Here is a 23,018-nt window from a genome sequence, read left to right as displayed (position 1 = left end):
CTGAAAGGCCAGAGTGTGCCTACCCCTGCACTATGGTGTTTAAAGTAAGGCAAAATAAATTGACATCTTGCTCAGTACAGGATACTGTAGTCAATGTATATCCGACCTGTGACAGTCTCATTGTCACAGGTCTGCTAGAACTATGAGGTGAGTGGAAATCACTCATCTCATAATTATCCTTTAATGTTATGCACAGTACATAACTTACCTTGTTTAAAAAACCTGACACATTTGGTGCACTCAATATTTCTAGTGAGATCCTGCACAAATAAAAAAAAGTGGTTTGACTATAAAGGCACATGAGGCACAGACGGGGGTTTACTAGGAATGTGTTTTCCCTGACATCACTGGCTAGGAATGATTATACATTTTGTGTATAAAATATTATGTTCATCTTTATGTGTATTATGAAGATTATCATTACCGGCAGAGATAAAAATAAAAAAAAAACAATACACACGCATGCTATGAATTCCTTGCACCACTGAATATTTTTATTGTAATTATGTGAAGTCCTTTCCCCTCTCTGCTTGTTGGCTTGGAACAGAGACTAAGAGAGTGATAAAACTGCAGGAAACCCAAGAACTCAATTTATGTTCCCATTGCAAATTCATAAAAACTCAAAGAATAACACGATATTATAGCCTATTGGAAAATAATTGTGCACAGGTTCTCCCATTCAGCACTGAAATAAAAAATCCCCCATATGATGTTTTTTGAGAAGCCGTAAACGGAGAATGGTCTGTTTTATAACGTCAGTAATGCTCCAGGCAGTAACTGTGAGGCTTTCAGAGTGAGATTTTGTCCGGTGATAATCAGCTCTGCCCTCACATCCAGCAACATCTTGATCTAATTTCCTTTTCTGACGCTCTCTCTCTTCTAGGAAAAGATGAAGCTAGCAGCTTGGAGGTGACTTGGCCTGACGGCAAAATTTTCACTCGGGGCATCACTGAAGGGGAAATCAATACCGTCATAGAAATTGCGTACCCTGTGGATGAAGACAGCGCCACTAAGCCAACGCTTATTGAGGTGGTACTTTTACCCCTTGTTTTCTGAAGTGGGAGAAATAACGAGTTACTTGTGATTACAGCAGTTTTAGAAAGCCGTCTGCCAGTGAATCTGTACTCATTGTAAGCCTTTATATATGTGAATGTGATCAGCTCACATTTAAGTTGACACTAAACTCAGGAATTAAATCTTAAAAATGCATTCAAGTATCTTAACTATTAACAACAATGTATCTTATTTGTGTATCACTGGGCTGTAGATCCTGAAATCATCTCTGAATTGGTGCTGACACTGTGCTTCCTTCTGGAGGGGGGCTACCTTTGTTCTCCATGGTTCCTGTGTGTGTTGTAAAGTAGCCACCACTCCAAGATCACTCCCATGATGGACTACACACCTACATTTAGTGTTCTAATTTGTATTGAGATTGTAGTCCATCACAGAAGTGAGCTTGGAGCAGTGGCTACTTTACAACACACACAGGGACCATGGGGAACAAAAGTAGCCCCCCTCCAGAAGGAAGCACAGTGTCAGCACCAATTCAGAGATGATTTGAGGATCTACAGCCGAGTGATACACAAATAAGATGCATTTATGTTAATAGTTAAGATACTTGAATGCATTTTTAAGATTCAATTCCTGAGTTTAATGTCCCTTTATTACCTTTATCAAAGAGTGCATTCATATTTTAAGCATTTTTTATTTATAGGTTTAGGTCTATACAGGAATATAAGGCCAACATACATACAGTGTCTTACGAAATAATGTTTTCCCTTTTTATTTGCATTACAATTTGAAATATATATATTTTTTTTGGAGGGTTCCTACCTTGTGATGTTATCAACATGCCTTTCACTTTGTAGGTGCAAAATATTTGTTTTATTGTGCCACAAACAATAATTAGGACAAAAAAAACAGAAAGTTGAGTGTGGATTAATATTTAGCTGGTTATATCTCAGTAGTAGATGAGCAAGGATACTGCTTGCACTTATTACTATTATTATACAGCATTTATATAGCGCCCAACAGTTTGTGCAGTACTTTATAATATAAGGAAGATATTACAGCTACAATACAAGTCAAGACAAGATGGTTAGGAGGGCACTGCCCATGAGAGCTTAAGCAGATAGTCACTGGTCATATCTGATTCTATGAGCCAGCTCTCTGGGTACCATGACTGATATGCTTAAGAGCCTTTTCCGTAGAGATTTCTATAGAAGTGGAGTAAAAGTGCTGGACCCACAAGATTTATCCTATTGGTGTAACTGGCCAATAAGGCTATGAAAGAGTTAGTATAGGTGATCTGACTACCAAAAAGGCAGCTTCTACACCACAGAGGATCTGCATTGTCTCCTTGGTTTGTAGTGTCCAATTGCAAGATTGTGAACTAAAGGACCACACACTGTTTAATAGTCCAGATACATCTTTATTCAATGCAGGGTTGAGGGGACAGTATAAAAATGGCCATTGCACTTCATGGCTCATACAGATACCCTCCTCATCAGAGCTTTCTAAGGGAGGACATGTATCAGGACTGTGATGGTTTGAAACTGGATACCGTTTAGTACAGCATGGCAGGCAAATCAGCTTCTGATGAGCTCTTTACAATCTCACACATTGGACAAAACAGTTTCAATCCATCACAGTCCTTATATATGTTCTGATCTATTAAGCAGAGTGTGGCCCTTCAATGCACAATCATAGAATATTCTATTTTAATTTTTTACGATGTAGGTTGCCAGTTCTTTCCTCAACTCTCCCCACTTACATTAAATTGGTACCGGCATGCAGAATGTGATAACATATGTGCCTAGTTAGGGTAAATTTATACTACCAGCATGTCATCAGAGTGTAGGAAACCCATGCTTGCACAAGGAGAACATGCAAACTCCATGCACATAGTGTCCTGGCCAAAATTGGAAACAAGGACCCCATGCGGCATAAGTGCTAACCTCTAAGCAAAGGTGCTGCCCAAATAAGCCCCAAAATTTCCCTTTAAAAATGTGTGCTAATCCGACATTTGTTAAAAGAAAATTTCAGGCTGACCGCTAACTGCCCAGTTGAAATAAATCTGTGTAAATTGTTTTAACTGCCATTCGATTTGTAATTCAGTTTAGCCACTGCTGTAATTTACTCAGCCACACTGCCACACTGCCCGGTCAGGCAGATAATGCAGCCCCCTTTCCCCTCTTGACCGCTTCAGCAGTCTGGCCTAAGGTTCACTTTAAGGATTCATTCACACAGTGTAAAGTCAGGCCTTACAGGCCTGACTTTGTGAATGAGGCCTAAAGGAAATGTGGAGTAGTTTTGTACATATTTGTTTTTCTTTAGCTATCATGACTAAGCATGCTTTCTTTATTTTAATCCGATAAATATAAAATAATATACAGTAATTAAAACAAGATTTAATATTAGCAGGTTAAGCTTTAGGCTCCTTTTCTTTTCTTCTCCTTGCCTATTGCTAAATTTAAGCTTGTATAAAGTGCTCAATAGCTCAAGCTTCAATTTACCCATACATGTAGAAGATATTGAATCCCCCTTATTTCCCCAACCTGCAAACAGCACCGTCTGATGTGTCAATGAGAGACAGCATGCCTAAAAGGAAATAACTACTTCCATGCATACTTTATATAACCCATAATGCTCTGGGAATCCTTAGCCTTGCATTAAATATTTATTTGAAATGCACACTGTGTGTATGTGCATACACACACTGGTAAAACTATTTAAAAACAGACACATAAAAGATAATACAATAAGAGCAACATAAAACTAGTACAGTTTCCCTTTAAAGTGTATCTAAAGTAAACTTTATTCTTTTTGGATAGTGTAGGAAAGACCCTGTGTCAGGTTTTTATTGCTGTTTGTACCATCTCTTGGGAGATTCTCCCCTCTATTTGGCCTGGTGGCCATTGTTGGCTTTATTTATTTTTTTACCAATCATCAGTAAAGTCTGGAACTGAACTTTCTACATGTACAACTCTACACTTGAGGTTTTTTTCACTGTACCCTGCCTGAGACCTCAAGGAGTTGAGCCATGCAGGACTTTTAAGAAGTGCCAGCAACAACCCATGAGAGAACCCAAAAACTGGATCCCTGAATCTAAGAAAAATACATAATCCCCTCCAGTACTGCCTTAGACACAAAGACTATCTTTACTTTAGTTAGCACTCAGTTCTGCATGAATTTGTGCTATCCTGATTGTATATAAGAGGATGCAGTCCACAAAACGGCCAGTTGCTGGTCAAACAATGGGGTAGCTAAACAGCAACTGCAAATAATGCTGGATGTAGATACTTCACAAGCCCAAAGCGGTTTCTAATACATCAGATACTAAACGTAGTCAGTGAGAATGAGAACTGTCTTATTTCTTCCCTTGGTATTTGTTTTGTTTGGCCCATGCAGAGTTATGCAAGTTTTCATAGGAGGCAAGTCCCCCTTACTGTTAGTTTTAAAGGCACATATGGTTTATGGCCATGAGTTGCAAAAAAAAAAAGTGGGACTGACCATCAGGATTCTTGCTGCTTGATAGCCAGTGACTATGAATTTGACAACCTTATCTTCCTTATAATTCAAAACATAGCTGGAATTGTGGAAGCATAAAACCGCCTTCAGTATTTAGGTACAAATCAGTGGGGTGACTGTTGCAATAAATTACTGGTTTGTTGACAGGCAGCAAGTTCCACAATGACAGGCCAGACTGCTCAGTAGGCCATTGCCATGAATGGCCAAAGCCACACGCAAGAAGTATGGGCCACTTGTATGTCCCATGTCCCAAGTATGGGACACTTGTATAAACCAGCATGTCCTCATTAACCCATTACAGTTATGAATGGTTACAAAAGTGCAGGAAAACCTGTTAAACTCTACTCTAGAAAATGCAAGTGTTAATGAATACCCTTTGTGGAAATTGATGTGATTTTGCTCTAAAGTAAAAGGTACTGGGTTGACTATGCAGGTTTCTGTCCTGGAATTATACTTGCAGGTCATGTAAATGACTTTTTTTTTACAGTTAATCACTTGGCTAAATAAATAGAGAAAGGAAATTGCTTTTTGATCTTTTTCAGTATGAATAAAGATGATTGTAATTTGCTTTTACCTCATTTATCTTTTTCTGAACAGTGCGGCCAAGGTTTCTCGCTGAATGAAAATGGACATTGTGGAGGTAAATGAAGCTTAATGTGCTCGAAAGTCACACACCTGGATTATAAAAGGAAATGTCATTATAGGAACAAATTTCCTGCCTGGGTGCTCAGCGAGCAAAGGGTTTGGATGAATGTGCAGAAAAGGCATTTGTTTTTCTTAATTGCTCCTTTTAAATGACAAGTCTGAGTAAAAACATATAGCACAATATATTCAGGGTTTCAAGGTTCTAAATGTATTTCAAAAGGCACAACTTACAAACAGAACACTCTTTTTTAACATTTAACAAAATGATTGCCTGCAATTATATTTAAGATCATGGTTGACTTGGGAGACTACTTAGTACAGCTTCTCTCAACCAGGGTTCCATAGGGTTCTTCCAGACATTGCTTAGGGGTGGCAAATGACCTTGCACCTGACATTGCTTGCATAGTTCTAAGGCCAATGTCACTCAGTAGTTTGGGACCAGGGGAGCTTCCCGTCTTTCAGAAAAGTAACCACTGACACTATGTTTTAGCTGTCTGTCTGGGTGGAATGCTTCCTAACTTCCAATATAAGGAGATCTTTCCTCTAACTGACCACCAATGTAAGAGGTGAAGTTCCCACTGGCCACCAATGTTATATGATATTCTTCCTCCAATTCACCACCAATGTAGGGGCATTCTTGCTCGCACGTACCAGCAATGTAATGGTGAATTCTCCCTACCGCTGACCACCAAAGTATTTGGGCATTCTCCCCCCCACTGACCACCAATGTAATAAGCCATTCTCCCTCCCTCTGACCACCAATATAATGGGGTATTCGTCCTCTTATTAACCACCAAAGTAATGGGGCCTGCTTCATCCCACTGACCATCACTGTAAGGGGCATTCCCCCTCCCACTTACCACCAATATAATGAGAATTATTTCTACTATCAATGAACAATATACTGTATTAACAATGCTAAGAGACGCTACAATTTGTCTATTACTGTTATCTGTTTCATTTTCATTTCATGATTATTAATGTCAAAAATTTGGTCATATAGAGAAGGGGTGTTTAAAAATGATCTCCCCCACGTGTCTGTTACATCACATTCTATATTAATTTATTTAATTGCTATAATTACAGTACAACTTGCTGATCAAGCTAATGCACCGGAAGCTGTAGATATAATATTTTTGCAGGGCTTCCCTGAGACCTGAAAATGATTTCAGTGTTTTTTTCCTGTGCTCTCTATTATGTACAGCATTGAAAAAACTAAAAGGGTAGAATCACAGGTAAATCTAAGCAAGGCAACGTTCCACCACAACTTAATTTAAGGAGCTATGATCACAAGTTATTAAATTGACAGGCCCATTTTTAAAGCCTCTGCTAAACACTAAAAGGCATATGGTTGATATGATTAAGAGCACGTATGCATGAAATGCATCAGAGATTTTGTCTGAGACATATACTGTATGCCAATTGAGGAATTAAACACTACACACGATCTTCAATTGACACAGGAGTGCCGTGTTTCCTTACGGTTGCAGGGCATATGGCTGATCACACAGTCACAAAGAAGAGGGCCCTAAGATGGAAACAAATAAACAATAAATATTTAAACTGTCAATATGCATTTAAAAGAGCAGATAGTTTGTTGCTGATATCTGTACTTGTCTGTTATCACATCTTGACCCCAGCAGACAGGTGCGTTCCTCTGTTCCTGACTACCTTGAATCCCCTTTAAATTGTTATTTAAAGGGGATTCACATATATTTATTCAGTTTACCCTTTATCTCATGATCTCTACTAGTGACATTCCAGTATTCATGCTTTCATAAATTGCATAGTGTGTATGGTAAGGTAAGTGACACTAAACTCAGAAGTTAAATCTTAAAAATACATTCAAGTCCCCTAACTATTTACAAAATTGGACATTGTTTGTGTATCACTCGGCTGTATATCCTTCAATCATCTCTGAATTGGTGCTGACACTGTCCTTCCTTCTGGAGGGTGGCTACTTTTGTACCCCATGGTGTGTTGTAAGGTAGCCACCGCTCCAAGCTCACTCCAGTGATGGACTACAATCTCAATACAAATTAGTAAACCAAACATGAGATTGTAGTCTATCACGGGAGAAACCTTGGAGCAGTGACTACTTTACAACATACACAGGAACCATGGGGAACAAAAGTAGCCACCCTCCAGAAGGAAGGACAGTGTCAGCACCAATTCAGAGATGAGTTGAGGATCTACAGCCGAGTGATACACAAATAAGAGACATTTTTGATAATAGTTAAGGGACTTGAATGCATTTTTAAGATTTATGTCCTGAGTTTAAAGTGGTTCTAAACCCTCCCGTTTCTTTGCCTGTATCTACTGCTACCAAGCAGTAGATATAGGCAAAAAGATAAAAAAAAACAAAAACGCTTTAACAGCGCTTAACACTTACCTTGTTTCGGCTGCGCGCTCACGTCCGAGGAAACGAAACTGTTCCGGCGGCCGCAAAGCATCTTGGGGCAGGCGCATGCGGAGTTCGGATTTTCAGCCGGGAGACGAGCAGAGACGCAAGGTAAGTCTATGGACGTGTGCACCCGCATGCAGACACCGCTGGATCGGAAATGCCTGCAAGCAGAGAGGAGTCAGCGCTGGATCGGAGAGCTGCCGCACCGCTGGAGGGACAGATGTAGGGGGGGGGGGGAGGAAAAACAAATTATCCTTTAATGTCACTTTAACTATTAATCCAAATTTTTTTTCAACAAGGTAATAAAAAGAACAAATTGTAGTGACTCTTACAATTATTAAATGTTTCACTTTGAATTGCTTGCCATAGGTTCCTTCACAATTGCTCTTTATACTGTGTTTCTGAGCAAAGCGATAACTCTGTCAGATTCCTAAGGATTCACACAACAGCCTGTAAAGCACATTGTTTACTTAAAGTGACATTAAACCCTCAGATTTTTTTAACATAAAACAATACTGTAATGTGTGCCTTACTGTAATCCATTGTTGTTTCCCTTCTCTTTGCTGCTCTTCCTTTTAAATCTGTATCTATTCTCATGCTCTGCAGAACTTCTGTTTTGCAGCAGACTGCCTTGTCTCTGGAATGGATACATGGTGTCTGTGTGCAGGTTTGTAACCTGAGCCAGCACTACAGGAAGAGGCACTCAGCTGCAAAGGAAAGTTCTGCCCAAGCATGAGAAGACATGAGGATTTAAAAGGAAGAGCAGCAAAGAGAAGGGAAACAACCATGGATTACAGTAAGGCGCACATTACAGTATTGGTTTATGTTAAAAAAATCTGAGGGTTTAATGTCACTTTAATTGTTGATAAAGAATGTTCCTCTCTGACTCTGTTGTAAAGGGAAACGTGCTGGTGATAAACATGTTCTCTTGTGTTTTCAGACACAGATGAGTGCTTGCAGTTCCCATTTCTCTGCCCCAGAGAAAAGCCAGTCTGTATAAACACATATGGGGGTTACAAGTGTCGTCCGAACAGAAGATGTAACCGTGGTTTTGAGCCAAATGAAGATGGCACAGCTTGTGTCGGTAAGCTACATTTGTATATCTACAGTTTAATATACTGTATGTTTAGCATGTTATATACAGTTCATTGTCACTTTAAGTGGTTATAGCTACATATGCTTTATTTATGATGAGTATTATTAGAATTGTATATCTTGTTCACATATTCCTTCTTAGTTCTCTGTCTCTAGGGACTTAGTAATAGCATGAGGCAAAAGATTAATTTTCAGAGAATTTTCCTATTATCAGATATGTAAGAAAATGAGAATTACACATACCAGTAATATTTCCTCAAAACCTCAGTTAACAGCAGGCTTAAAAAAGGATCTGCATTCTTAAAGTAACACTAAACTCAGTTATAACTTAAAAATAAATTCAAGCACCTAAACTATTACCAAAAATGTATCTTATTTGTGTACCACTCAGATGTAGATCTTCAAATCATCTCTGAATTGGTGATGACACTGTCCTTCCTTCTGGAGGGTGGTTACTTTTGTTCCCCATGGTCCCTGTGTGTGTGTTGTAAAGTAGCTATTATTCCAAGCTCACTCCCATGATGGAATACAATCTCATGTTTAGTTTATTAATTTGTATTGAGATTGTAGTCCACCACGGGAGTGAGCTTGGAGCAGTGTTTACTTCACAACACACACAGGGACCCATAGGAGTGCGCAGCCTATTGCATTACCACCAGACCAGTCACCTTGCACAAGGAAAGAGAGCAAAGAGAGAGGTCTTTATTACAAGACCAGTCACCTTGCACAAGGAAAGAGAGCAAAAAGAGAGAGGTCTTTATTACAAGAGGCAATGTTTCATGCTGGATTACTCAACAGACCTGGAAGAATTACATCAAACACACTAACAGGTCTATTCACTAGCCCCCTCTCGGAACAACTGGAAGAGGGTGATAGACCAAGTTTTGCCTCCGTATAAGATTACATCTGAGCAAAGGGTCAGGCCTCAATTCTTTGACAGGGTTATTCACAAAAGGGTGAAGAGTTTGGAGAAGGCAGGAGAAGGGAACAATCTAGGAGAACATAGCTGAACTGGAGAGTGAGCTAATTTGGAGAATGTTTGTAAATCAGCTATGCTGTCCTAGATTGTTCACTCCTCCTGTCTTCTCCAAACTCTTCACCCTTTTGTGAATAGACCTGTAAGACTCAATTAATAATACAAATGCCTCTTGTATTTAGACAAAATTTGCTTATCCCTGAGTTCAATTTTAAACTGTTGCCTTATTCTTGACGCTTACAATTCATTTTAACTAGTAGATAAAACTGTCAGAACTAACAATGTCTTTGTTTCCTTCTCTACCACCCCATGCTTTTAACATCTTCCTCTTTCTTTCTTTTTACCCAAACATCTATATACCTCTCCTTTCCGTGTGTGTTGTATGTTCCAATGCCTCGGTCACACAAGCAGCTCAAGTGGCATACTTTGGATCTTACCCATCTTCAGCCTACAGCTTTCAGCCAAACATGTTGCACTGTTCATCAGTACTGCTGAGCCTTGGACTATTTTTGCATATATACTCTCTCTGAACAAAAACAAATCATATCGAGGCTTTCTATGCTTGGTTCTCTCCACTTATACAGTATGTCAGTAAACTGTCAGCCAACCCACCCCGGCTCCGGGACATAGGTGGCCCTGCTACAAAACATGCCAGAAAGAACTCTGTCTAAAGGCTTAGAGTGAATAGTGATATTTTCGTAAAATCGAGTTGTTTGTTAATATGTCATGCATGTTTTTTGAGAAAACCGAAGAGAAAAACAAAAAACAGCCGAACAACCCTTGCTGAAGAACACTTTCACGTATCCCCTGTAAATTCAAGTTTTATATTCAAATCTTGTTTCTTTTTTTATTATTTTGAATATGTTGCCCAAAATTTCTTGGTTACCTCTTTTGCTGCAAGAGATGCCAATAGAGTGGCCCATGGCAGGCCCATCTTGGTGGGTGAAAAAAACAGCCAATCCCTGGTGGCTCCATGGAAAAGAGAACACCACCCACTATGCTGGTTTGGCCTGCCCGGCCTGATCTTTGTCTGCTCCATGTCCTTATAAAGGAAGAAGCCTTATCTAATTTTTTTAATTCTATGAAAATGAAATGTTAAAAGAGTTGAACTTTTTTGCAGTCTTCCAGTCATCGGTCTGAAAAATATGTTAGAAATAAAATGTACAGTAAATATATAGAAGACGTGCGTTTAAACTCTTTCTTTCTGGTGTTTCGCTAATGCCCGTCAGTATGAGAGGACAGGATATGACATATAAGATGGGACTCTGGAGCTGATTTATGAATTCTGCAAAAAAATGACAAAAATACAAAACATATCATAGGAACAGTAGGATGTAGTCATCATGCTATACTGGTTTATGGAAACATTTGTTAAGACTGTTATGTTTGATAGATTCCGTTTTGTTTGGGTTTTTTTTATGATCCCCTTTGTGTGAGTGGTGTTTACAAGGGGGTGTATATAACACAGCGGAAGACTCTTATTGTGAAAGTGCATTTGTCACCTGACCCAGTATAAGTAGCCATTTTATATGGTGGAACAAGAACATTATTGAGATTGCAGCTTGGTAATTCACTAGAATATAGTCGCAACGTTGATGTTTGGATCACGAAAAGTTTCCAGCTGACCGATAAATACATTGGGGTTGAAAATGTAGAGGCTGTTCACTTTTTAAATTGGATGAAAGTTCACTGAGCTTAGTTAATAAGGTAAAGCAGTGTTCATTATGAATACCCGACAGGGGCATTTCTGGGGTCCTAGTAGACCAGGGGCACCTTTGGGCATACAGACTAAAACGCTGAGGTGCTGGTAGGATACTTGATGACCGATTGGATAGATCAAAACCTGAGTCTCACGGTGACCAAATGCTACAACGCAAATTGTACAATCTCCTTTAGATTTGCCAAAACTATGCAATATGAGGACAAACCTAAACAACCCATTCAATTTATATCAATTGAAGCTGACCCTTACACTACATAGTCGATGGTAGATCTAAAGCAGATTGTACCGTCACATTATATAGCAGCATTTCTCAACCTTTTCCCAGTCAGGACACCCTTAAGTAAAGACAACTTCCCCTTATTTACTAAGCTCACTGAACATTAACTTTCCTTTGGAAACAGGCTTTATTCCTATAGTAAGTGGACCCTATTGTGAACCACTATTCACATGCACATTACAGACATACAGAGCTCTCTAAAATGACTTTCCTGATGATGTTTCCTGCAAGCAGAGGACCTATAATGACCTATAGTATAAATATAGTATTCTTCATTTTGTATGCACCGTGATATACCTGATGTTTATCAAAGCTATATTTTCAAATAACTATATATTCAAATCTTTAATAGTAAATGCAAGCACAATATAATCTCAAGAATTCATACTAATATAGAATAAAACTGTGTCACGTTATTAAATGGCAAATTCTTTTAGACATGCTTGCGAAACAATGAAAAAAAAGATATGCAAAACTGTAAGTAGGCGATTTACATTAAAAATTTGACTACAAAATGACGCCTCCTAAAATTATTGCAAATCCTCTGAAGAGCGTAGGGACATCTAATGAGTATGGCAAGAATGGGATTTTTTTTGTATGTCCGTGGGTCCCAATTGTGTGTGTCTGAGTGCATTACGTGTATTGGATTTTGTTTATATATATATGTGTGCTGTATTCTATAGCATTGCGTTTTAAAAAATATCTTTATTCATTTTCATTTTACAGAGTACACATATTGTCATACAGTAAAATTCTTTAAGCGCGGCCATCAAAATGAGAGAGCAAAAGCCTGATGAAGGAAAAAACTAGCATGTCAGTATAGGTAGTGGAGGCACCTAGTATAGTAAGCATTCTTGGGTAAGAACATAATAGTGATAGAACTCTAGGTGCTACCCCTGCACCATCCTAAAAGCAGTAGTTGAAACCAGTGCCGAATATTCTAGCATGGAGCAACCACTGTAAAATAGATTAGGAATCTGCCTTCACACTCATTAAATTGTATTTTTTTTATTTTTACATAAACCTGTTCCTGTCACAAGGAGACTGATGCAGCAGCTACAGTATGTGATAGTACACACGGGCCCTCCTGAAAAGCCTTACTGCTAACTGGAGGACCCCATGGAGTGATTCCATAATGCAATTATTCTACCCTTGTGATGTAGGCAGGGGAAGTCTGCTGTACTAAGGGTGGCCCTACACTGTTAGAATTTGAGCTGATGCATAGGAACCAGACAACATTCTTACAATCTGTGGCCCTACTAAATCAACCTTTGTTGAATGAACTGGGCTAATCAGCTGCTGTTCAGGTATTCAGGTAATACAATAGCCACATTGGGAGATTTCTCCATCCGTGCTGTTCATCGTGGATGGAGGAATATGTTAGATCGTTTAGAGTTTTAGGGTTAGATTTCTAAGCTGACTAGAATGTATGGCCAGCTTACATAGTAGGGGTTTAAACAGTAGATGCTGGAGATGAAGATCATGAATAGCAAGTGTAATCTTCATACCTGGCTTGAGACTCTGACCACAAATCCAGATGGGTTCAAAAGTGGTCGGTCTACTGCCGGAGGAGAACAGCGGATGGGAATTCAACGTATATTATCTAATGAGCATGTGAACCTACAATTATACTTCTAAAGTGCAGTTTTGGTTTTAGGGTCCGACCTCACATCCATCATCTTTCACAGGTAATACTTAGGCAGTCAAAGGATTAAAGGCCCGCAGAGCAAAAGTCCTATGCTGGCCTCAGTGGGAAAAACTAGTCTTAATATGTTTGTTGCTCAGGGCTGTGCTATGGCAGAGCTCTGTAAATTCCCCATTAAATGATTACTTTCAGTGGGAGTCAGCTACGGGTATATTAATTATGTCAGGACAAGGTCATTCTTGATGGGTTTGCCTATCAAGGATTATTTCCATCTGTTTTGTGGCTGTCATGTTAATTTTTTATTGTTGCGTAGACACTATTTAAAGTATCTCTTAAGATTACTCTCCAGTTTCTATGCCAGTTGGAGCTTACTCTACATACAGATGAAATTAACAGTGTATATTTTTATCTCACCACTCACTAAACAAATTGTGCTATTAATCTCTCTAAAAGCATTCATTATCAGCCATTGCTGTTGTGTTCTGGATTCTCTCCAATGCCGTACTTGTAACAAAATCAGTGGAACATTTACACTCGGAAAAGTAAATGCATCCAAAATGCAGTGCTGGTGATGGACTTGCTCTCCAGACAAAAAGGCAAAGGACGCCTTCCTGTGGTTTATTGTTCCTGTTCATTGTCATCTCATAGGATTTGGAGAGCTCAGATAATGCATTATAGTTGTGTTCTGAAATTGCATGAGAAATGAAGACCTTTATATATGAAGCATATGGAGATTGTAGTGGTCTTTAAAAACACATTTGTAGTAGATTGAGAAGCTTACAGAATGTTATTGGTGTCCATGTCTCCATTAGGCAGATTTCTCCTTTACTTCCAGTCCAGGAGGGGGGTGCCAGACAGAGCAGGAAGTGAGCGGAAATTTCTTCATTGGGTGACGGTGTTTAAAATTTGACTGATGTTCTGACCCTTCTTTGCTTGCTCTAAAACTTTATTTAGCTGGAGTTGGTCTTTAAGGAAACTCTGATGCTAGCCCAAAAAATTGGAAAAGAGACTCCCTGAATAGAAAGGCTTTCAATACTTACCTCTCTGGTGGATACCGAATCTGATCTTCAAAAGCTTTGACTGCCAGAGAATCTTCTGCATCCAACACACTTGTGTGTTGGATGCAGAACACCCTCTAAACTCTGTGGTTCCATCCATCACCCCCTTTGTCACTACTGTATCATGTGTTGACATAGGGGCCAGCGGATGGAATCAGAGTGTGCAGTGGGGGACACAGGCATCTGACAACCATGGAAGTCTCAGATGCTCTACTAGAAGCAGGACCTCTGAAAGGGAGCAAAGCTTGGACCCCCCTCCACTACAGAAGTTAGTACTAAGAGTCTTCGTTTCCACTGAGCTTCTTTTTCAATTTTTTTTGTAGCAAGAAAGTCACTTTAAATGTTAGTTTTGTTGGCAAGTTGAAACACATGATAGCCTCTTACATCCCTTGGTAACTGTGGTGGCAAGTAAGCTTCACCAGAACTACACCAAGCTATTGTAGCCAATACAAAGCCAAAGCTTTATTGATAGAGCCTCCATAACACAGAACAAACAAAAATAGAGCGCGATAGAAACACAAACCAATGAATGGGAAACTAGTACCTGGTGTATCTAAGACATAGAAGAAACCCTTTTCTTTATTAGCCTACCATTGCACACTTAATACTGACACACCAGTTTTTTGGTAGTGGTGACAACTTAAGAACTGTTAACTGATTCTGCAGACAAAATTCTTTATCAACCAGACACTCCATTTGCACTTTGTGTTTGCTCTAGAAAACCTAATTGTAACATTTACTTTTGGACTTGTCGCATATTTCCATACTATGATTATGAAGTTAGTTATGCGAATGAGTTAGACTTGATGACTTGTGTCCTAGAGAAATTGGTATAAGGAACGTACAATATAAGCACATAGCTAATGTAAAAGTAAGTCATTGTTCTAGAAGTTACAGAACGTACATGTACACTGCCTGAAAAATAATTGTATGCATTGCCAAGAAAGATACTTCTTGCAGACTGTATCTACTTCCCGGTCTTCAGATGTCTATTCAGTACAGCATGGTGCATCTGTGCAATTTGATGTCTCACTATAAAGGGTAAAGGGTACATTTTCCAGATCTGTAGAACAAACACAAAAATGTAGCTGAAAGGACACAGTTATCAATATTTGAAATGTAATTTATCATTTTTTTTGGCATTTATTTCTTGTCTTTGCTAAGAATGCTGATGTGACTACAAATGTGCCAAATATACCTATGCAACAACTTAATGGTCATCATGACAATTGTTGATGTTTTTGGCATATTCTCTTTGACACTTTTTTTTTGCAAATGTAAAATGCTGTCCCACCACGACATGCCTACGGGGGGAGATGTGAACTTTAGTATTGCTAGGATGGGGATTGTATATAGGGGCGATTGTTATTCTCCCAGGTTACATGCGTCTTGGTAAATGAAGCACAGACAGGTGGCTTACCTAAGTTGGCAACAAACCGAAGGCAACAGAGTATTGTTACCTAGTATTTTCTTTTTATAAACAATTGGCATATATATTTGCCCTGTCAATCTCTATGAATGTTCCTGTGTGAATGGATGCACAAAACAAACATATTTATTTCCCCTGCTCATCACCTCTATCTAGTGACCATAATATGGTATTCCAAAATGGCATTGGAAAACACAGTACACTGCCTGGCCAAAAAAAAAGTCACACACTCTAATATTTAATTGCACCGTCTTTAGCTTTGAGTAATACATGCATTCGCCGTGGCACCATTTTGATAAGCTTATGCAATGTCGCAACATTTATTTCCATCCAAACTTCATTACTTTTTCACCAAGATCTTGTAGTAATGACAGTAGGGTCGGACCACGGCGTAAAGTCTTCTCCAGTCCATCCCAAAGATTCTCAATGGGGTTAGGGTCCGCACTCTGTGGTGGCCAATCCATCTGTGAAACAGATGTCTCATGCTCCCTGATCCACTCTTTCACAATTTGAGCCCGATGAATCCTGTCATTGTCATCTTGTAATATGCCCAATGTGCCATCAGGAAAGAAAAAAGCCATTGAAGTAAAAACCTGGTCATTCAGTATATTCAGATAGGCAGCTGACCTAATTTTTTGGGGACATAACATTTCTGAACCTAGACCTATTATCTCCTGCAGAGTATGTATGCGCTTGGCCATATCGCCATACGCGCGGGGAGAATCTGTAGCGTCATCCGCAATAATACTTATGCGCTGTTCCATGGCCTGTATGCTTTTGCTATGGGTTTCTATGGCAGCATTCATTTTGCCCAGGTGGAGTTGTAACGTTTCAGCAATTATGGCTGCAATATCTGTTTTCAGGTGTTTGCTCACCTCTGAGGCTATTAGGGCATAGTCTATAGCCGTTGTGGCCGCGGATGCAGGGGTTAACTCCCCCTCGGTTGTGCCTGTGTCACTCTCCTGCAGCATGTCTTCGGCGGCCATATTGGCTGCATCTGTTGTGTCCCCTCCATCAGCGGAGCGCCCGGAGAGCGCTCTGCGGGCTCGCGGCTGGCGATCGAGGTATTTGTCCATCCTCGGGGAGTGAGCGGCAGGCTGTGCGAGGCTTCCCGGGTGAGTGAGACGGTCTGTTTTTGCAGTTGTAGGCGGACAGCGGGACGGAGCTCCGGTGCGCTCGTCTATAGCATCGGGCGCCGGAACCGGAAGTCAGGTGGTGTCTTTTTATGGGCTAGGCAGCATACATTCGATTAAAATAAATAGAATATAAAATATACAAGAAAGTTAATTTTGTGCATCCATTCACAGACAATAAACATTCAGAGAGATTCACAGGGCCAATGGCTTTGCAAATTGCTTACAAACAGACTCCCTAGTGTTAACTGAAGACTTGAAACAGCCAGGCACCCCCTGCTAATAGGTTTAATGAAGCAAAAACACAGTGACAGCCAACTTCATTTGCCAAACCAAAACCAAGAAAAAAAAATGAAAACACATTAACTGCGCATTTATTTTTTGTTGATAATCATTTGGCACGTGCCAAATTTGATCAGATTTAGGAAAAAGCTGAATGTGGACAAGCCCCTTAAGGAACTCAATTAAGAGTTTTGGACACTTTTAAGCACTTTGCTAAATTTAGGTAAATACAGCCAAGCAAAGTTACCGATCAGCCAACTCAGATTTAAATTGCAAAGTTTAACTTCAGGGTTGAGTTATTTATAAAAGCAAAAAGGCGGGCAACCAAAGCAAGTGGCATCTAACAGAACTGGGATATAAACAATCTAAACTTACCTTTTAATTTATTTTACATATTTTTTGGCATTTATTTCTTGTCTTTGCTAAGAATGCTGATGTGACTACAAATGTGCCACTTTTACATAAAAAATAAACAAATATACCTATGCAATTGACTTTTTGTTAATATTGCTGTGGTAAATTATGCCTGAAATTGATCAGAAATTATCTAAACTTGCTTTTTTGTTCATTATACATATTTGATATGTCATGTCCTACCTATACTGGTCAGCTCCTATTTATAAATTCATAACCTTTTATTCAAACTCGGGTCACGCCAGTGCTTTGCAGTAATATGTGGTGTTGTACCGTAAAGCAAAGCAATGCAGCAAACACAGTGCAGGGCATTGTGGTGCCATTTATTTAGCAGTTTTGCACTACACAACATGCTTGTGTTGTGGCGCACTGCATCGCACACATGTGACCCATCTGTGTGTTGTGTTTTTAAAAATGCTGCTTTTCTGCTTTTAGTGCATTTCAAAGATTGGGCCTATTCAAAATTAATGAACTGTATCGTGTTTTAAACCCGTGAGCATTACTGCAATGCACTAATGTAAATGGGCCCCACTATCATGCAGATGGCAAACACTAAAAATCAGCCTTAATCATAGATAGTTAATACTTGACAAAGTAATGGATTAAATACGTTCCAACCCCTATGGGGAGATATTTCCCATTATAAAGAGAGGTTGGGATTGGATTCAGGTGTTGATAATGAGAAATACCACCCCATTGGGGTTGGAAAAGTATTTGAATGCATTACTTTGTGAAGTACTAACCAACTATGGCCATTATTGGCTGAAACAAATCAGTGGTTTGCACATATGATCTGCCTTTTCATTGTTATGGAAATATATTTTGGAGGTTGGAGCTGTGGGCCGGACTATTAATGCTTTATGTCAAGACTCATGGCGGATGGAGCCTTACTGAGCACCAGTGGTTCCCCCACACGCCATATGGGATAGAGGTTGAGCAGGTATGGAGTTTATATTTCATACTAAAAATACGATTCCAAGTTTTCCAGACCAGGAGACCGACAAATGTTTTTTACAAATTAGGCAAAGATATTTATTATGGAATTGTCAGCAGTAAGGGTTTCCAAGTGCAGCCTAAAAAAAGGAAAAGCATAACCACCAAACACTCTGGTTAATTGCAAAATCAACTGTATATTCCCCCCAGACAGCTTTTGAGCTTATTGTTTTTAATAGCTGTTCCCTATAGGCTATATGCTGGACGAAATATTTTTAGGTCAGTCCCGAAGGTTTATTGACGACTAAAAGTTTTTTTCTGGCAATCGTTGACAATCGTCATAAAGCATGAAGTTCGGGAGGATCTCCCCAGTGAGAACACAACAGTGAAAATGCAACAAAGGATCTAACCCTTTCCTGCTCTATAAAAAATGTTTTGGCTTTAGATAAACTTATCTAAAGATAAACAGTATCTAGAATCTAGGACTGTGCTCTACAGCTGCCTCTTACATGTCACACATACACTGCATTTGATTTTATTAGCCATGGCACTGATCAAGTCTCTTTGGCCTCTCAGACATCGATGAATGTGCTCTTGGTACCCATGAATGCTCCCAGCTTTGTGTGAATTCAGAGGGCTCCTACACTTGCAGCTGTCTCCCAGGATTGAAAATGGGCTCAGACAGTCAATGTGTTGGTAAGTAATATGGAGTATTTTTTTATACAAAGGTAAATTTGATAACACAGATGTGGTTTGTCTTCTTAATTCTCTGTTCCTGCCCTATTTCCATTTGAAAGTATTTTGCCAGAAGTTCCTTAAAAAAAAAGTCAGGATAGTAGGCGCTACAGCACGCCACATAGTACTGGTGCATTGTATTGCCATTCATTCTTCATGATGCCCCAAAGCACCTCTGGGCAGGTGTAATGTAATAACGTGTTGTGTTGCCATGCAGTAATAAAAAGTAGTGCATGTCCTATTTTTTAATCACTGCACAGCAACGCATTTTATTGCAGCACTGTCCATTGTGCTGGGCCGCAACGCACACCCTGTGGTAGGTGCATTGGGGTGCTATGGAAAATTAATGGCAACGCAATGCACCAGGGCACCTATCATATGGTACTGTGTGCAGTGCGTTAGCTTGCGCTAAATGCATGGATCCTGTATGCTTAGTGCAATGCTATGGTGTGAAACAGCCCTTACAGTGTATTTCCACTTTTGCAGTCAAATTTGGGCAAACCCCTCTATATCTCTGTTATGTGTTCCTATGTACACAGCATACCAAAAAATGATTACGAAAACATTTTTTTAAATTTTTTAGCCATTTCTTTGGTGAAAGCCTTTGTGCAGATTCCAGGCTACTCTGAGCAGTTTGAAAGTGAAACTAGAGGGACAGACTGAGCTTCCTTTCATTAACAAACAATGCTTGAAGTCTTTAACCCTTTGTTTGGACAGACATTGTTCAAATCTGGATTACAACTGATAATGAAATCCGCCAACACAGACAGGGTCAATTAAGAGTAAGCATAACTTCCCCAAGCCCCCCTCTTAACATTACATAGGGGGGGGAGCTAGGTAGGATTTTTAAGCAAGTATAAAGCACTTAGAAATGTAAGCAAATTTTTTTTACAGCGACATTAAACCTTTTGTTTTATTTGCTGTTTTATGGGGGTCAGACTTACTATAAAAAAAAGTATTTTATTCTCTATTTTTTCATTTTCTCATTCTCTAGTAATATCCAGACCACTAGTGCCACTCCCCCTGTATGGGTGCCTCCATCAGATAGCCAACTGCTGTGAAGTCAACCGTACATGAAAGGTCACGGTCGTGCTCGCACCTAGCTGTGTGTGTCCATAGAGACACACAGCATGCGGCTGGCCACCTTTACAGTCACAGCTTGACTGATGGCAGAAGGAGCCTATGGCTCTTCTGCCCTCAGTACACTCTTCCACAACCAGGAAGTTTTGGAATTCCCAGGTATTTTTTTTGCCTAAATAAAAAAAAAACCCGCCTTTAATACTAATTTAAGTTATGCAATGTAAATGGGAACACGTAAAAATAGGTGTTATCCCAATTTGGTTGCAAAGGTGGAAATACGCTTTAAATCATGTTAATAACAGGTGACAGTTGTAAATACCCCTGGCAGTTTGATAGGTTGCCCCAACCCTTACCTTTTCACTTTTGCTGTACAGCTTAACATTCATTAAAAAGGGATACAATGCATATAAAACAAAAAGTCACAACATGTATCACAGTTACCACAATAAGTGAATATGTGATACTGGTCCTTTAAAGTTAAGTGCACATTAAAATAAAAAAAGGGTAACATCTGAGCTCTGTGAAACATTATAGCATGCCCTGATGTAACCTTCATGTCCTTAGCGTTGACCTTTTCACCATACAGCCTGTAGATGCACCAAGGTGACTTTGGGGAATGGTGCTTTCCCCTTTTATAATTGTGGGGGAAAATACCATAAAACTAAGGGTAATGCCAAATTATAAGGACCGTCACCACCAATGCTGCACACAAAGCTGCCAACCTCATACGAAATCTGAGTGTTAAAATAAGGACATGCATGATCAAAGTAATGTTCAAAGCGATGAATCAGAAGGTCTAATTAGTAAGAAGTCAGTGGGTCAGATAATATATTAATCTAGCACTTCATTTTCAACCTTGCAGTGTCAGACTTCTCATCAATTGCAGCAAATGTGAATCCATTTGCCCACTCATCATAGCCGCACATGTTTAGAATGAGTAATTCCAGAGACATTAACCCGAATGATAAAGATTAATGGCTCTCTAAATATATATATTTTTACCGTGTTGATTGCACGTAACATTAGCAAAGCAGTTCTGCTTCATAATGACACAAACGGACCCATAAATTGAATGTGCCGGCTTAGGGGTCATCAGTAACGTTTAATAAGCTTTGTAGGTTCTCTTGCCAGAAAAATGCTCTGCAAGGTGACATGAGGAACTAGAGAGGACTGAATGAAAAAGGTAAGGAGAACTCATGGATGGAAGGATTGTATTTATGGACTGCAAGGGTTAACTGGTTGTTTAGGTCTGGGATTCCTGGATAAAGTAGTTTTACATACCTAATCCCTGCTTCCCCGCTCCCCCAGTGGTTGGCACTTTCCTTGTCTCTCCTACACCCCAGCTTGTGGGCTGTCTCTCGGCAGCCTCACATATAATGCAGGCCTATGGACTATGCAATAGACATGATGATCTCAGCAGGCCTACAATTACTGGAATACTGAAGAGGCCCCAGGTGCCAATCTTAGAGCCTGGGTAGTGGGGATCAGGTACGTAAAAGTCCTTTATCTAGGTAACCTAGACCTAAACAAGCAGCTAACCCGTGCAGTACTAGGACAGAATCACTGCAAAGGAGTTGTTCTTCCCCAAAGATAGACTTTAAGTATCACTTGCAGGTCTTGCTTCTCCCCAGCCTGTGACAACAGACTGATGAGCTCATCTCCCTGTCCCTCTGCTCTTTGCTTCTTTTATTATGGTCCTTGTTGGTACATAAGCAATGCAGCACAGTTGACTGGCTCCTGGTGCCACTGAACCCACCCACTGCAAATCTAAGTTTTGCTGTGCAGGGATGCTATGATGCTGATTCCTGGTCAAGTACTTACACTGCTTGCCTTAAACAAACAAAAATACATTAAGTGATGTATTAATGAGCTGCACTACTTTGTACCTGAGGTTTAGCTTTAATACAAGAATGTTTTTGAAAACAAGGGCTAATATATGACTGAGGAGCATGCCGTGGTCCGCATCCTTATCTTAAAGACAATCCTACTACCAAGACCTGTCCTGTTAAAAAACAATAAAGAACGTCATCATTCTAATTACTATCAAGATAGTCTGACAGAGAACTGTATATACTAACACTATATCCTGATGTATTTACACAAGGCTGTTGCAGTCTGGATACATTATTGTGTAGCCAGAGACCTCTGGCTCCCCTTATGCCAATGAACCCTGTATCAGTGACAAGGTGTGCCATGGCTTTGCTTACACCAATTAATATAATAACTAGGGGAGGTTCACTTTTTTTTCCCCCTCTTTATTTCAGATATAAATGAATGCCTGGAAGGAATTGGACCATGTGATCACATCTGTCATAATGATGTTGGTTCCTATCACTGCCATTGTCATAGTGGCTTTTACCTGGCCCAGGACGGGAAGAGATGCCTCCAGCAATTCTAAATATATTGTATGACAATATCGTTTTACAGAAACTCCACTGAATGCTCTAAGTTTCTATGTATATCCACGCAACACTGTAACAAAGAATTTAATAACTGGGGGAATGAGAAAGCATGGAGCCGACTTTCTGGAAAATCAGGAAGTCGGGGGCTGGATAATGACTCGCCACCCGGTTTTCTAATTGACCAGCTTCCCTACCAATCAGGAAGCCGGACGGCGAGTCATTACACGCCGCCCAGGTTCCTGATTGGCCGGGAAGCC

The 23,018-nt window shown here is 39.8% G+C and overlaps 1 protein-coding gene across 3 annotated transcripts in view; it reads left to right on the top strand.

The window, feature by feature from the left end:
• The window catches only part of CRTAC1 (cartilage acidic protein 1), a 416,360-nt gene extending 393,589 nt beyond the window's left edge, over window positions 1-22,771 (top strand). The window contains exons 12-16 of one of the 3 annotated variants that reach the window (XM_018563297.1): window positions 884-1,029; window positions 5,128-5,170; window positions 8,520-8,663; window positions 19,121-19,240; window positions 22,624-22,771. In XM_018563297.1, the coding sequence (XP_018418799.1) occupies window positions 884-1,029; window positions 5,128-5,170; window positions 8,520-8,663; window positions 19,121-19,240; window positions 22,624-22,757 (587 nt within the window). In that variant the 3' untranslated portion in view covers window positions 22,758-22,771. Of the gene's footprint in view, window positions 1-883; window positions 1,030-5,127; window positions 5,171-8,519; window positions 8,664-10,058; window positions 10,947-19,120; window positions 19,241-22,623 lie in introns of those variants that run through there. The other 2 variants (XM_018563372.1, XM_018563447.1) reach the window with 2 other exon arrangements.
• Window positions 22,772-23,018: the final 247 nt, after the last annotated feature.

This window comes from Nanorana parkeri, unplaced genomic scaffold (assembly GCF_000935625.1).
Source record: "Nanorana parkeri isolate BGI_ZX_2015 unplaced genomic scaffold, ASM93562v1 scaffold2, whole genome shotgun sequence".
Lineage (NCBI taxonomy): Eukaryota > Metazoa > Chordata > Amphibia > Anura > Dicroglossidae > Nanorana > Nanorana parkeri.
This window is presented reverse-complemented; position numbering and strand designations above follow the sequence as displayed.